The 17342-nt window shown below is 43.2% G+C and overlaps 1 protein-coding gene across 2 annotated transcripts in view; it reads left to right on the top strand.

Moving 5' to 3' along the window:
* ZFYVE26 (zinc finger FYVE-type containing 26) overlaps window positions 1-17342 on the top strand; it is a 499004-nt gene that overhangs the window by 397028 nt on the left and 84634 nt on the right. Inside the window, exon 34 of one of the 2 annotated variants that reach the window (XM_040332529.1) lies at window positions 8972-9171. The exons of the other annotated variant lie outside the window; for it this stretch is intronic. Coding sequence (XP_040188463.1) covers window positions 8972-9171 — 200 coding nt within the window. The remainder of the gene's footprint in view (window positions 1-8971; window positions 9172-17342) is intronic. 2 annotated transcript variants of the gene reach the window in all.

Genomic DNA, 17342 nt, shown 5'->3' with positions numbered 1-17342 from the left:
AAAATAATAAGAACTCCTCTGTTATATGTCCCCATTCAAATGAACAGGCATAGAATGAATTGGTGTTATATTGCTGGGCAAAAAGATTGGTCTGGTCCACAATTAACTAAAGCAAATTGTCAGGGGAAAAAAAAAAACAATTGTTGAAAAATGTTTTGTGTTGGCCACCTGGATGTGTGATAAAAGAGGGGATACTTGCTGATCTTGAGTTGGAAGGCAGCCATAATGGGTTTGCAGGTGCTTCTAGAAGACTTGTCTTATGTAATATCCCAGTAATAGTACTGGGCCTTTCATCCAGGGGTTTAGTGCCATTGGTGTTTGCCAATTCACTAGTGGCCCTGCTGGTGGTTGCCTGGTCTTCAGAGCAACTCCTCTTTTTTGGAGGGATCCTTTCTTCCTCCCATACAGTCACAGTTCCACTACTTTTGACAGGGTTGTACTCAGACGGTGAGAGCTCCCCGCTGCTCTCATACATCATACTGAGAATTTAAAATGCCTCCTCACTAGAATACATTTTTATTGTCATGGCTAGCTCTAGTGACACTGGGACAGGTACAGTACATGACAGGTACAGTATTGATGGATGGCTGTGAGAGAGGTATACTGCTGATGGGCGACTGTGTGACGGGTACACTGCTGATGGGTGGCTGTGTGACCAGAACACTGCTGATGGGTGGCTGTGTGACGGGTACTAATGCCGCCTCTGACAGGTACACTGCTGATGGGATAAGCAGAAGCGTAGTCCGTAAACAAACCAAAGGTCAGTATTGAATGGTTGCAAGTTTGGATTAAGCAGACGTGTAGTCAAGGCACAAGACAAGGGTCGATAACAAGCGGTATCGAAAATACAGAAGACAACAGGAGTGACAAGAGTATGATATTGGCTGAAGAGAGCACAATAATCTGGCAAACAGGATGTTCAAAGACCTGGTTTAAGTCAGGAAGTTTATGGGAGGAGCAAAGGTGCCAGGCCCTGACAGCATGATTATTAGCGTTGCTTAGTTGTAAGAAGAATATGTATATCAAATTTTGAGAGAGATGCGTATCATAGCAGATATGTTAGAGTGAGAGCTGGCTTGTGAGATCTTTGTTGGTGACTATGATGGTAAGGTGGTGTTTATACACAGGAAGCAAAAGGTCAGAAGATGGGGCTTGATATTTTTCTCAAATTTTTGCCCAGGTGTAAGCTGTGCGACCATAGATGAAGGTAGTAAGCGTATTGAAATTTGTGAAGCTTCCACCAGTGGAAAGCACTTGGGGATTCCAGTAGGAGAGGTAAATACAGTGAGATAAATTTACTGAAATATTTAGTGGTGTCCCATATATTAGGAGTGTGCTGCTTTAGAGAGCTCATAGAGGCTGGCCTGGACTTGGATGGGAGCCAAGGAAATGAATGGAGGGAAACAGGAAGGCAACAGAATGTTTTTACAGAGAGATCAACTGATTTGTGCAGTTGTAAAATATTTGAAGAATTTGAAGGGAACTTATTTGTCTCTTGTGTGTGAACGTGTATTTCGTGGGAATTTTATTTTTTATTTTGACACTGTCCTTGAACATAATTCTGGATAGATTTTAGGGTGAATGATAGCATGGGTATCAAGTAAGGATGAGTCGTCGTTGTCGTCCCCCCCCCGGTTCGCACCAGAACATGCGAACAGGCAAAAAATAAGTTCGAACACCGTTAAAGTCTATAGCACACGAACATGAAAAATTGAAAGTGCTTACTTTAAAGGTTTAATATGCAAGTTACTGTCATAAAAGGTGTTTGGGGACCGGGTCCTGCCCCAGGGGACATGTGTCAATGCAAAAAGGCCTCAGATCTCATATTTACACTAAAATGCAATATAAAAAAAAAAGTAATTAAGAAAAAAAAATTCTCCTTTAAGAGCATTGGGCGGAAGTGATGTTTGGCGTCGCTTCCGCCAGTCAGTGCTATGGAGCTGAGTGGGGGCCATCTTGCCCTCACTCGAAAACCAGCCAAGAAGGAGACAGGACCCAATCTGTAAACGGCGAAGACCATCGGAGCGCGGCAGGAGGGGGGGGGGTTTAGTCCCACTCCCTCCCCTGATAAAAGTTATCTTGCGGCAAATCTGCTCCAGAGACCACTTTTATCTGAAAGAGGATACCGGGGTTATGGCAGCTATCTATCTAAAATGATCATCCTCTTCAAAGTGCCGATGTACAACGATGGTGTGCGGTCCATAAGTGGTTAAACTTTTTAAAATAAGCTATCATAAATTCATCCGGTCTTGGGCTCTTGTCTGTTGGTGTGTTTTTTAGTGCTAGGATAATCTCCTTCTGTGTCCATTGGTTCTTTTAGAAATTGCAGTCTTTCCACGGGTATTTTAGGCAGATTTGCTTCCTTTAAATACTCCTGTATTTTTAGTATTCTTCTTTGTTTCAGCCCTTGTGTACCCTTTTGCCTTAGTGCATATAAAGCACTATAGTAGCTTTGGAAGACCCAGGCTATTTCCGTTGAATGTAATATCTCCCCTTGGTTTTTAACTTTCCCTATGAATTTTTTTTTTTTTACTATTCTTGCTAAATATTTTCCAGGCTTATTTCCCCATGTATATCTATCTTTGGCAACTCTGTTCAAAGACCCATCCTTTTTCTTGCTCCATTAGTTCTTTTAACTCATCTCCTGATATCTCTTAATACCAACTCATGTTGTACCCCTCATGTTGTCCACATTCTTTTTATGTTGTTGTTCCAACTCATGTATTTCTGCTAATTAACCTTTACATGTTCCTTGTCATTTCCTTTTTTTCACGGTCCCTATAGAAATCAATATACCTCTAACATAGGCTTCATGGGCCTCCCATATCATAGTTTCAGAGACCCCTGGGGTTTCATTATGCTGAAAATATTGTTCTCGTTCTAGTTATTTTTTTTATTTTATGTTGTACTTCTCTATCTTGTTTTAATTCTTCATTCAACCTCTATGTGCTCGTCTTATTTCAGATTCCTTCTAATTTTAGCTTCATTGTTACTGGGGCGTGGTCTGATAGTGACATTATTTCTATAGATGAATTTACTACTGATTCTAGCAATCTGCGTGCCACCATTATGTAGTCCAATCCTGAGTACATCCCATTCACTTAGGAGTGGAAAGTTTAATCCTTTGTCCCAGGGTGTTGGGCCCTCCATACATCTACCAGCTGACATTGATGCAATTTCTTTCTTACCATCTTAAGTTGATGATTCCCGATCCCCAGTGCATGTGATGTACTATCCACCTTTGGATCCATGGAGACGTTCAGATCCCCTGCCAGGAATATTTAACTTCTTAAAATCCAACAACTCTCCCAAAATGTCTTTCAGGTAACCCGTCAGATTTTTGTTAGGGGCAATATACATTAGCCAATGTTGATTCTGTTTGTTGCATTTTCTCCTTTACAAATCTAAACTGACCCTCCAAGTCCACCTTCCCTTTTTCTACTAAGAACTTCACATCTCTTGCTATTCCTATTGCCACCCATTTCACTCTTTGTTAGAAAGTCTCCATAATACCCTAGTGGAAAATGCTTTGAGTACCGTCTCACATTCGAGTCTTGTGCTATTTGTGTCTCTTGTAAAAATACTGCAGGTAACTCGAAAAATTTGAATATCATGCAAAAGTTCATTTATTTCACTAATGCAACTTAAAAGGTGAAACTAATACCTGTATATGAGATGGACTCATTGCATGCAAAGCAAGATAGTTCAAGCAATGATTTGTCATAATTGTGATGATTATGGCTTACAGCTCATGAAAACCCCAAATCCACAATCTCAGAAAATTGGAAAATTACATGCAATCAATAAAACAAGGATTGTACATAGAACAATATCGGACCTCTGAAAAGTATAAGTATGCATATGTACTCAGTACTTGGTTTGGGCCCATTTTGCAGCAATTGCTGCCTCAATGTTCAGCTCTTATGCATTGTTCGGTTTCATGTCTCTCATCTTTCTCTTGGCAATCGCCCATAGAATCTCTATGGGGTTCAGGTCAGGCGAGTTTGCTGGCCAATCAAGCACAGTAATCCCACGATCATTGAACCAGGTTTTGGTGCTTTTGGCAGTGTGGGCAAGTCCTGCTGGAAAATGTCAGCATCCCCATGGAGCTCATCTGCAGAAGGAGCAATGAAGTGCTCCTAAATTTCCTTGTAGACGGCTGTGTTGACCCTGGCCTATTGAAGCACAGTGGACCAACACCAGCAGATGACATGGCTCCCCAAATCAGTACAGACTGTGGAAATTTCACGCTGGACTTCAAGCATCTTGCAATGTGTGCCTCTCCATTCTTTCTCCATACTCTGGGTTCTTGGTTTTCAACTAAGATGCAGAATTTGCTCTCATCAGAAAAGAGGACTTTGGACCACTGAGCAACAGACCAGGTCTGTTTTTCTTTAGCCCCGGTAAGACGCTTCTGACGTTTGTTTGTTCAGGAGTGGCTTGACAAGAGGAATACGACATTTGAAGCCCATGTCCCAAATCCGTCTGTGTGTGGTGGCTCTTGATGCACTGACTCCAGCCTCAGTCCACTCCTTGTGAAAGTCCCCACTTTTAAATGGCTTTTTTCTGACAATCCTCTCCAGGCTGCGGTCATCCCTGCTGCTTGTGCACCTTTTTCTTCCACACTTTTCCTTTCCACATAACTTTCTATTAATATGCTTTGATACAGCACTTTGGGAACATCCAACTTCTTTGCAATTGCCTTTTGAAGCTTTCCCTCCTTATGGAGGGTGTCAATGATGGTTTTCTGCACAACTGTCAGGTCAGCAGTCTTTCCCATGATTGTGATTAGGGATGAGCTCCAGCGTGTTCGCATCGAACACGTGCAGAGCCCGCCAGGAAGTCTGCACGGCGCTGCGCTAATCACAGCCAGGAAGACATTGTCCTGATGCTCGGCTGCAGAGATCGGGAAATGTCTCCCTGGCTGTGATTAGCGCAGCACCGTGCAGACTTCCTGGCAGGCTCTGCACGTGTACGATGCAAACACGCTGGAGCTCATCCCTAATTGTGATTCTTTGGGAGCTCATGACGTGTGAAAATCAATGTTTCCCTATGGGAGCCGTCTTAACTGGTCCGACACAAGTCGGTCCGACTTTGAAAATGATCCCTGTACTACTTTGGTCCGACTTTGATCCTTCTTCAGCCCATTGAATATCATTCAAGTCGGATCAAAGTATGAGCCTTGTCCTTACCATATGACTTGTGGCATCTGACATGTGATTACAGCAGCAGTAAAAGGAATTTATCTCACTCTGGGATTGTTTTGATTGGTCAAAGAACAAGTCAGACTATCACAAAGTCGGATCAAAGTAGTATCCTGTTCATGAAAGTCAGATGGTTGTATGACCAATGTAGGACCAATGTCGCAGAGCAAAGTAGAATGAAAGTAGTGCAGTATAGTGTGAACCCAAATGGAAAAGGGGTGAATACCCTGCGCTGCCGGTATTAGTTAGATGGTAGCTGCTAACACGACTTGTTTGAGAAAAGCAGAGAGAACAAAAAAAAGTAGTAAATGTGTAGCGCTTAAAGTGACTATCAATAATGACAATCAAAATACCCACAAAACAATAATGAATGAATTGTGTAACAAAAATAGGAGTCCCTTTCTTAACCACTTGACCACTGGGCACGTAAACCCACTTAATAACCAGACCAATTTTCAGCTTTCGGTGCTCTCACAATTTGAATGACAATTACTCAGTCATACAACATTGTACCCAAATGAAATTTTTGTCCTTTTTTTCACACAAATAGAGCTTTCTTTTGGTGGTATTTAATCACCGTTGGGTTTTTTATTTTTTGCGCTATAAGAGAAAAAAGACTGAAAATTCTGTAAAAAAAAATAATTTTTCTTTGTTACTGTTATAAAATTTGGCAAATTTAGTATTTTTTCTTCATTCTTTTGCATAAATGTGAAAGATGAAGTTACGCCGAGTAAATAGATACCCAACATGTCACCCTTCAAAATTGCACACGCTCGTGGAATGGCGCCAAACTTTGCTACTTAAAAATCCCCATAGACGACGTTGCAGGGTATTGTGGGGTATTGTGGGGTATTGCGGAGTATTGTGGGGTATTGCGGAGTATTGTGGGGTATTGCAGGATATTGCAGGGTATTGCGGGGTATTGCGGGGTATTGCAGGGTATTGCAGGGTATTGTGGGGTATTGTGGGGTATTGTGGGGTATTGTGGGGTATTGCGGGGTATTGCAGGGTATTGCAGGGTATTGCGGGGTATTGCGGAGTATTGTGGGGTATTGCGGAGTATTGTGGGGTATTGCGTAATATTGTGGGGTATTGCGGGGCATTGCAGAGTATTTTGGGGCATTGCAGAGTATGGGGGCATTGCAGAGTATGGGGGCATTGCACAGGGAGGGATGGATGGCTGGATCTGTGACTGCATGTGTCACAGATCCAGCCCGCAGCAGCAGCTGCTGCTGCTTCCGCTCTCTCCCCTCTCCTCTCTCACACTGTACCGTTCGGTATAGAGAGGAGAGGGAGGAACCGGCGTCATCACATGACACCGGTTTGTTTACTAGTGATCGCTCCGTCATTGGAGATTCCCGTGTGCGCGCCCCACAGGGAGCGCGATTCTGGGAGGACGTACATTGACGCCCTCCCAGAGTTAAGCAACCGCCTTGTAGACGTATTTCGTCTATAGGGCGGTTGTTAAGTGGTTAAAGGAACAAACAATGTGTTGCTGGCACGTGATGCAAAGTGAACTGATTAACCTGTTAGTTGGTAACAAAACATAAAGCTGATATGATCAACTACTATTGGATAAAATAGTTCACATACACCAAAAAAACAATCAAATGAATGAGTGAATAAATAAGTCTCTTTCCATAGGAAGCAAACAATGTGCTGCTGACACGTGATGCAAGGTGAACTGTTAACCCATTGGTTAGTGGTAGAACATAAAACTAATATGATCGACCACTGTTGGAAAAAAGTTCACATATATCAAAAAAAGTCAATCAAGTGAATGTGTGAATGGATGAAATAATAAGTGACATCTCCAATGTGATATTCCCACCACCGAAAGCAGTGCAGGCTTACCGGAACCCGATGACTTAAGATGACATATGCCACCGAAAGTCCACTCCCCTCCTCCCCTGCCCCCTCCTTAAGAAGGGAACGGAGGACTGGGGAGACCCTTCTGGCATGGTATATTCTTCACTACCTCCCCACTCCTTCCATCCTTCTTGTTTCCTATTATGGTATAAACCTATGTTGCAGCAGTTCCCTCAGGTGGGAAGGAGTGGTCCTGAAGGCTCGTTTGGGGACTTGATAACTTTTTTATTTGATAATTTAAACATGAAAGTTTCCTTGGCATTTCCTTAGGATTACATCACTTTGTTCCTCAGTAAAGAACTCTTCCCTTTGGTTACAACCCTCAGGCCCCATACACACGACCGAGTTTCTCGGCAGAATTCAGCCAGAAACTCGATTGGAGACGTATTCTGCCAAGAAAACCGTGTGTACACTTTTCGCCGAGGAAACCGACGAGGATCTCATTGGGCCAAAAAGAGAACATATTCTCTATTTCCTCGTTAGTCAATGGGAAAAGTTGGCTCGCCAAGATCCTCGGCGGCTTCACAAGGAACTCGACAAGCAAAACGATGTGTTTTGCCCGTCGAGTTTCTCGGACGTGTGTACGGGGCCTCAGGATTATATTTTTCCAAAGACAGGTTTGCTGTGTACTATCACACCCCTCATAACACTTTTGGTGGTGTTTGTGTAGCAGGGAGCTGGCTATCTTATCTGCAATATCAGAAGACACCCTGCAACATTGCTGCAGTGATACTATTTTCCTCTAGTTCCAGCTAAGACTCAGTGTCATCACATCCTGCCAGCAGGGGGATTACCACCAGGAAGCAAGGCATACAGGGAATTGTAGTCCCAGGGCTTAAGTGACATATTCTATTGACTTGCTGGGGAACTACAACTACCAGCCGGCTGGCAGAGAAGAACAGATTTCTGGGAGAGCTTATAAAAAGGATGGACAAGACCTAGATCTCTCTCAGGACACCAGCCTGGATCTGCAAGCAGGGGCTCTGTGTTGGAGAGTGCTGAGGCTGAGTTGCGGCCTGCACAAGAAGAGTTACCACTCATGCATTTTTGGAGCTTCTGCGGACAGCACTGCTTTACTGTCCAGTGGCAGCCTGGAGGCCGCTTCTGCTCCATGTGAATAATACAGTAGCTGATCCGGGTAAGCCACGCGGAGGTTGGACGCCATCCCCTGAGCCAGGAATCAGAGGGAGAACCTGTAAAGTCACTTTCATCACCACCAGCTTCATCTGTTGCAGTATTTGGTGAGCAGGCATCTGCCCATCCATTCATATAGCCCCTATATACAGACACCACTGTCTTCATTCACCTCGCTGTTACTTGTATTTCCATAGGATACAATACCTTTAAACCAGCAGTTGCTGTGATTTAATTTGCATCTTGCCAACATAGGAAGATTCTGTTTCTCTGATTATTACAGCCAAGTCAGTCAAGTCCATAAGGAGACACAGGCCCAGCCCCTCTGCGTTTTGAGCCCTGAGTACTGCTAGCTCACAAAACTGAGGCATGGCAGTTAGAGACAGGGTTATAAACGGAGCTGGCTTAACTTTTTTTTTTGTTTGAAAGTGTCCCTGCCGCCTGGAGGTGGCAATGGAGTTGGCAATACACCAGACTATTGTAAGGTGATCTACTATTCTGGTATTCCTCAATTTTCTTGAAAAAAGAGGGTTCATGGTAAGTACAGAAATGTTGTTATGAAAAAGCATACAAATTCAAAGGACACTTAGGTACTTAGTATGTTGGTGGCACTAGTGTTTTATTGACTCCCCAGCTACTTACAATTTAGATACAATTTGTTTTCTTTTGAGGCCAGGAGCATTTTGTAATTGGCCAAATTTGTTTGCAGAGTGTATATGAAGCAGTAAAATTAACTGCTTTCACCTATTTATCCTATTCAACAGGACCATGTGCGTGCAGCAATGACCTGCATACGTTTTTTCTCTTACAATGCTAAGACCTACAATGATTTGGGTGCTAATCAGAAGTGGCTGGCAAAATCCAAGGAGCACCTAAAAATATATTTGCAAGAAGTATCCAGAAGCAACAGAAAAAAATCGTTTGACACATTTAGAAAAAAAATGTCTACAGCTGATATTTCCAGGTATAAACAAGTTTTTCAGAAATTCTTGATGTGTAGCATTGTAAAGGTATGTCCTTTAAGCAAGTAATGGTAAATCTGCTCTTCTGTTACCCCCAATACATTGCCAAAAATTTGCACTGCTGGTAATATACACTATACACTACCATTATCCCATCTACCATACTCAAGTCAATCACTTGTCTATGTACTCTCAAAGTTGACTTTGGCAGCACCACCATTACAAATAATAATGGCCCATACAGCTGTTCTGACTGGGCCAACCCTCCCTTGCAATGCAGGACAATAATAATAATTTATTGGCAGGGCAGTGAGCAGTATATATTGACAAAGAAAAAACAAATGCAGCGCCTTCTAAGCGTAGCAAGCTCATTTATTAGTGGTAATATATGTAAAAAGCTGTAAAAAGCCTACTCACAGACATGAATGAATATGGGCAAGGTAGTTGTAAACAATCATCCGCATAGTGTAGCCGGTGTGCGTACGGTGTCCTAATGCAGGCAGCGTGGCGATGTTGTTCTCTGAAAGGCAGCAGCTACAGGGGCCAAGACGCTCTCGGAACCTTCGCGCTGGTATCGGGTATCCACTGCGGACTGCACGTGACGTCACTTCCGGATGCGGGAGGTGCACGCGTTCAAGACTTTCGAGTCTCTTCCTCAGGCTGGGCTGTGGCCATTTTACTGAAGACCAGTATATGTAGTGGTGATGCATAGGCCCGCCCCACATATAATCTAGCTAGATCGTATTTTACAACAACATAACAGGGCACATCTATGGCCACAAGAGGGCCTGCTTTTGCAATAACAACATTAATTAACAATACTATGCAGATAAATAATAAATAATAAAGAACAACAATTGACATGATATTGAGATGATATTAAAATAACTTCAAATAAATAAAATTTAACTAAATAACGGAGTATTGTTGTAATGGCCCTTAAGGGAACCTATGCTGGAAATACATTTCTGAGGTCTGACACAAATAAACCAATTAGAGATTAAAAGTTAATCATCTTCCATGGTAACAAACAATCATTAAAAGCTGCAATAACGCCTTGAGTAATATCATAGGCGTTACTCAAGGCGTTATTGCAGCTTTTAATGATTGTTTGTTACCATGGAAGATGATTAACTTTTAATTGGTTTATTTGTGTCAGACCTCAGAAATGTATTTCCAGCATAGGTTCCCTTAAGGGCCATTACAACAATACTCCGTTATTTAGTTAAATTTTATTTATTTGAAGTTATTTTAATATCATCTCAATATCATGTCAATTGTTGTTCTTTATTATTTATTATTTATCTGCATAGTATTGTTAATTAATGTTGTTATTGCAAAAGCAGGCCCTCTTGTGGCCATAGATGTGCCCTGTTATGTTGTTGTAAAATACGATCTAGCTAGATTATATGTGGGGCGGGCCTATGCATCACCACTACATATACTGGTCTTCAGTAAAATGGCCACAGCCCAGCCTGAGGAAGAGACTCGAAAGTCTTGAACGCGTGCACCTCCCGCATCCGGAAGTGACGTCACGTGCAGTCCGCAGTGGATACCCGATACCAGCGCGAAGGTTCCGAGAGCGTCTTGGCCCCTGTAGCTGCTGCCTTTCAGAGAACAACATCGCCACGCTGCCTGCATTAGGACACCGTACGCACACCGGCTACACTATGCGGATGATTGTTTACAACTACCTTGCCCATATTCATTCATGTCTGTGAGTAGGCTTTTTACAGCTTTTTACATATATTACCACTAATAAATGAGCTTGCTACGCTTAGAAGGCGCTGCATTTGTTTTTTCTTTGCTTCTATACAGATCACTTCATCTGTCAGCTGGCAGCCATCTAAAGCAAGGCAATAGTAAAGTAGTTATACAGTGCCATGGACAATTGATGGACTTTAAAATCCACTTTATAGCACTGGTTTCTTTTGGACTTTAATCCCAGTTTCATTTCATTCATTTTTTAATCCTCATTTTTATTATTTTTATTTTAATTTACATTTTTATTTTTATATTCATTTTTATATTTATTTTTATTTTTATATTATATTTATTTTTATCTTTATTTCTATTTTTATTTTTATTTTTCAGCTTAAATTTAGTTTATTTTACATTTTGGCCCTTATTTCCATTTCAACCAATACTAGCCTATTGTGAACCTTAGACATCTACAGGGAGTGCGCTTGAATATCATGTTTTGTTTTAGCAGTATATATTGGAAGGGCAATGAGCAATATGTAGTTTCAGGCCACTGGGCAGCATGGAGTGGCAGGGCAGTATATAGTGACAGGGCAGTGGTCAGCATGGAGCAGCAGCTAGGGGAAAGGCAGGATATTGAGAAGCATGTAATGGCAGGGCAGAGTAGTGAGTAACATATGTAGTGGCAGGGCAGTAAGCAGCATGGAGTTACAGATAGAAAGTGTGGAAAGGCATTGTGGAGTGGGCAGCATGGAGGTGCAGGGAAAAATGGAGTGTCAGGGTAGTGGGTAGCCCTGGATCCAGGCATATACATTAGAATCATCCTATCATAATAGACAAGACTGTGTGCCATCCTACACTAGACAGATACTTCAAGAGCTCACCCCTTTTCTCCCTATAAAAAGTACTCCTGTCTTTAAACACCAGTGTCTGTAGAAATAGCCTGCTGGAGACCAGGAATATCACGGATCAATGTACATATTTGCCAGCACACCATGGAACTTCAAATAACATCTAAAGCTTTTATTCAAACGTGATCACATAACAGCAAAAGAGCATTCTCTATACAGTAAACACCACACCAGTGCTGAATACCATTGGATTTTTTTTTTTGCTCCACTGGGAATACTGTTGGAAAAATGTTTTAGGGGTTGTCACCAAAAAAGGATGGGTTGGTGGGAGTGGTTTAACAAAACGCTAAAAAACTATGTAGTGTGAGGTGATTGACAAAGATGGGTGAGACTATGAATGTCTTCTTCCCTATTTCCACAACCAGGTTCCAACCCCCCTGGGACCTTATCATTGGTCCAGAGTTGCTCACATTCTGATTGACTACCCCTGAAGCCTCCTAAAATTTTCATGATCAGGTCTTAAACTTCTGATGCCTCTCTGTCTCCCTTAGGTCTATGATCTTGGCATAACCAATTCTGACATTAGCATGTCAAAAGACCCCCACCCAAGTGGTGACACAAAGTCTGATATGACATAACTTAATTATCACCTGCCTAAAACATTTAACAGTTTTTGAGAACCAGGAAAAAAAGTATTTTTAAAATCTAAAGTGGGCCCATATTTCAACATGATATCACAAAATATATAAAGTCCTGTAAAAACATATATATACATGGAGGTCCTTTATTTCAACTTCATTGATGAATATATCTATTTGGACTTTACTTTTTCACATTATAATTTTAATGGTTTTTTTCATTTCACTAGAGCGCTGCACTATTGGATTATATTTTTTGTTTGCTTATCTACAAACTGTGCTAGCTGCTTTGCATTGGGACTATTGTGTCCTTGAGTTAGCGCAGATATCTGTTCACCCTTATTTCACATATATATATACATGCGCATATATATATATATATATATATATCCAATGGGGCATGGTAATTTAATTAGAGAGTCCTTTAAAGCTCATTCTTATAAATATAATATTTCAAAATCTCCACCACAGTCCCCCCCCGAAGTTCATTCTTGAACTAATGTCCTCCTTCAATGATTTTGTACCCACCCACAACAGCCCAGAAGCCCCGACCTTTCCCCACCACCACCACTTCGGCCTCCTCTTCCTCTCTTGAACACGCTGAAACTCATCAAGGTAGACTTGAGACAGCAAAGAAATCCTGGTGCCTTTGAGACTTCACATTTTAACCATGAGTGCCTGCACTGCAATGTTTCATCGCCCCCCTGCCTTGGAAGAGCGGAACTCCAACATCGATGGCGGGTTCCTGGCATATTGAGTCCTGTAACTTGGGAATATGGTGTAATGATTGTAACGACTGGATCGAACTGCAAGACAGCACTTTTCAGCATGGTAAAGAAAAGTTCAGGAGAGTCTTATTCGTTGCACATTTGTCAAGAAATTACTTGGTTGTCGTTGCTTCTTCAGGTGGTGGTTGGGCGGGCCTCCGGACAGTCATGCATGAATACAAAAAAAGAAAAGGAGAACGTCAGTGTACAGTTATTGGAGGAATGCCAGACAGGAGCAGCGGTGTGGTCATTAAGACTATAAAGCAGTAGGTAGACTAGGGGAGGTAGAATTACATTTGGGAGGTAGAACTACATTAAAACATGAAACCTGGATGTCCAGGGATACTTTGGTTTCACCGGGTATAAAATTTGGTACTGGCGGGCAGGATTGCTCACGCGTCTTAACATATATATATTTTTTTAAACAAAAATGATATGACTGATGTCTTAGTTACCTTATCTTGAGGAGATAGACGATAGAAACCAAAAGAAAAACTCAGAGAGCATAATATTAAAAAAGGAACGGAAGAGAGGTGAGTAATGAAAATGAACAAAGCGAATAGTAAAAAATAAATAAAAAAATACAGATTTAATGCTGCTCCAACCAAGATTTCTAGTTTACATTCCACTTTGGATTGTTAGAGCATTGAATCGGTATTCAAAAAATGAATACCTAGTTGCCCTGACAACTTTTGCTGACTGCGGGGAAAAAATATAGTTCTTTAACAAAAAAGTGCAACTCCTCTCTCATACTAGTAATTAGCAGTATTTTTGCAGGTCAGGTACACGGATATTAAAAACGAGAGAGAGAGAAAAAAAATCGATTACAATTTGTAGAATTTAGGTAAACCTGACCCTTTCTCTGGCCAAAAAAACTGAGTAATACATGGTTTGATCTTCTAAAGCCTTTTACTCTCTCCAAATAAACTAGAAGACCACGTCTAACGTCTAATAAATACAATTTTTCCTCCTCATTTTTGGGATTCTGACAAAATGAAGGAAGTATAATCTCCTGTAACCTGTGGACATTTGAGGTCATCTTTGGTAAATACAAAGGGTCCTGTCTGAGGATTACTCTATACTCTAGGAACAAAAGAAGGGCTCTTTTATAGTCATAGCCTGTAAGTCGCCCACCCTTCTGGCAGTCATTATCGCTAGAAGGAAGGCCATTTTAAGGGAAATAAATTTAACTTAAACTTGAGCCACTGGCTCAAAGGGCCCTTTAGTTAGGGCATCTAATACCAGGGATAAATCCCATGGTGGGAACCTGTTTGTTTTCACCAGGGTTACCCTCTCCCTGGCTGTCAAAAACCTTTTTATAAGGGGGTTTAGGGCCAGTCTCCTATCAAGAAACACTGATAGGGCTGCAACCTGGACTCTTAGAGTATTAACTGTTAAGCCTTGGTTGACCCCCTCCTGGAGGAAGTCCAGGACCAAAGGGACTGTTTGGGACGTGTCTTCCCTGGACTGAGCCCCGAGAGAAGACCTTCCAGACTTTAGCATAAATCTGTCTGGTGACTGGTTTCCTACTTAGTAAGAGGGTATCAATCACCTTCTCTGAACATCCCCTTCTCCTGAGGATCTCCCTCTCAAATACCAGCCTGTCGGTAAGAGGAATCCCGGATCGGGATGTAACACTGTTCCCTGGCGGAGGAGATTGCGCCAGGATGGGAGATGGAACGATCGACCACCTCATCAAGGTGGGGAACCATGCTCGCTTCGGCCACCACGGTGCGATTAAAATGAAACGCCCGTCTGACTGGGACAGTTTCTGTAACACTTTGGGAATGAGGACCAAGGGAGGGAATGCGTAGGCCAGGCTGAAGTCCCAGCTCTAGGCTAAGGCATCTACCCCCTGGGAGCTCCACTCCTTGGTGAGTGAAAAGAACCTCTGAACTTTTCTGTTCTTCTTGCAGGCAAACAAGTCTATCTCTGGTTTGTCAAAATGTTGGCTTACCAGAGAGAAAACTTTGTTGTTCAGCTCCCACTCTCCCTGATGAATGGGCGGTCTGCTGAGGAAGTCTGCCTGGATATTGAGGGATCCTCTTACGTGGACTGCAGATAGTGAGGGGACTAGCTTTTCTGCCCCCCCAGAGTCTCCTGGGTCAGTTTCATTAGTTTGAGGGACCTTGTTCCTCCCTAACGGTTTAGGTACGACACGGTCACAGTGCTGTCCGAGAAAATCTACACTTCTCTCCCCTGAACCTGGCTCTTGAAAGTTTCCAGAGCTTTCCCGACCGCTAGGAGCTCTCTGAAATTGAAGGATGTCCTGCTCTGCTCCTGATCCCAATGTCCCTGGGCGTAGAGATCTCCCCGGTGAGCTCCCCAGCCCCTCGGGTCTGTGGTCACGCTTAACGGATCTAGCTGTGTCCAGGCCCGTCCCCTAACAGGTTGCTCGCACTGAGCCTCCATTCTAGAGAAGCTTTCACCCCTCCTGAGAGGGACACTCTTATGTTCAGGGATGCTCTTTTCCTGTCCCAAGAGGAGAGAAGGAATCCCTGGAGAGCCCGAAAATGGAGCTAGGCCCAGGGTACGGCTGGAATGCATGGAGTCATGAGCCCCAGCACCCTCATAATGAATCTCAAAGAGGTTCCCTCGGCTGCGTGGAGAGCGGAAACCGCCCCTCGTACCGTGGAGATCTTTTCCTGGGGAAGGAACACCTTTTGAGTTAGGGAGTCTTTGGTGCTTTGGGGCAATGGGGACATGCCGATACGCATCTTTCAGATCCAATGTGATCATGAAAACTCCCCGCTGGAGGTGTCTTCTGAGTGTATAGATACTTTCCATACGAAACTTCTTGTATAGCAAGTATCTGTTCAGTTTCCGTAAATTTATGATAAGTCGGAATTTGGACCACAAATATGTGGGAAGAAAATCCCCGGCTGATCTGACCTACAGGAGCAGGGATGATGACCTTCTGTTCTACCAACTCTCGGACACTGTCCAAAAGGCCCTTTGCTTTTTGCGGGTCCTTGGAGGGATTGGTAAGGGTAAAACTCGGAGGAGGGGCGGACAGGAACTCTAGGTGGTAGCCCTCCCTTATGAGGTTTAGAATGTAGGGGGCACTATGTGATTCTTTCCCACTGAGGGAGAAACCGCATGAGCCTCCCACCAACCTTTAGGTTGGCATCATTTTGTTTCCTTGTTGGAAGGACCGGGCTCGGAAAAAAGGATCCCCACTTTCTCCTCTGCTCCTTCGTAGCCTTAAAGTGGTCTTTTGAGGGGGGCCTCGAAAATGTTTTCTCCCTTTTATCCCTTTTGGGTTTAGTCTGGAATTTTTTGGCCTTTTCTGTCGATCGGCATAGGACCTGATCCAGGCCCGACCCGAAAAGCAGGGAGCCCTCAAAAGGTATGCCACAAAGACGAGATTTAGAGGTAAAATCCCCGTCCCACGTCTTTACCCAAATGGCCCTCCTAGCTGAATTTAGAAGAGCCGCCGACGGTTTCCACCACAGCGTCTGCCAGATAGGCTACCGCCTTACCAATTACCTCCAGAGAATCCAAGACCTCTTTGGATCTGGTTCCATGCGAGACATTGTCCGCCAACCTACTGACCCATGCATCTGCTTTTCTGGCCACGCATGCAGAGACCAATGCTGGACTCATAGCTGCAGCATGACCTGCGTAACAAAGTTTTTAGATCTCCTATCCATCTGATCTCATATGTTACCGAAATCCTCAAAGGAGAGGTCCAAACGTTTGGGTACTTGTGCTAGAGGGGCATCCAAACACTTTAAAAAAACTTTTCTTCCTCCTTGTTCTTAAAAGGGCATCTACACTTCCAGGTTTTCAGTTTTAACACCTTACGTTCAGCCTCTTACCATTCTCTCAGGATAATGTCCTTGAGAGACTGGTGCAGAGGAAAGGGCTTGTGATTTGCCTAGTCCCCTATTAACTCTATCCTGAGCTGAGACTTGAGTGAGCGACATCTGGATATCCTCAGACGCGTATAGTCTCCTTGAGGAGACCCTCCATATATTCCGCTGAGAAGAGATGGCCTCCAGGGCTAGTGTCAACTTGACTATCCTGGTCAGAGTCTTCTCCGTCCTCCAGAGAACTCTTCCCTGAGGCCTCTGCCTCTTCCTCATCCGAGTCATCGCGAGTAGGTCCCTGGGACCCCCCTGTAACACTCGCTGAGGTTTCCTGGGAAGGTGAGCTCTCTACCAGGAGGGGGCACCTGTTTTTTCTCTACCGTAGTCCTGGAGGGTTGCTAGCA

Source organism: Rana temporaria, chromosome 13, assembly GCF_905171775.1.
Source record: "Rana temporaria chromosome 13, aRanTem1.1, whole genome shotgun sequence".
NCBI lineage: Eukaryota > Metazoa > Chordata > Amphibia > Anura > Ranidae > Rana > Rana temporaria.
Note: the sequence above shows the minus strand (reverse complement) of the source record. Positions and strands in the feature narration are given on the sequence as shown.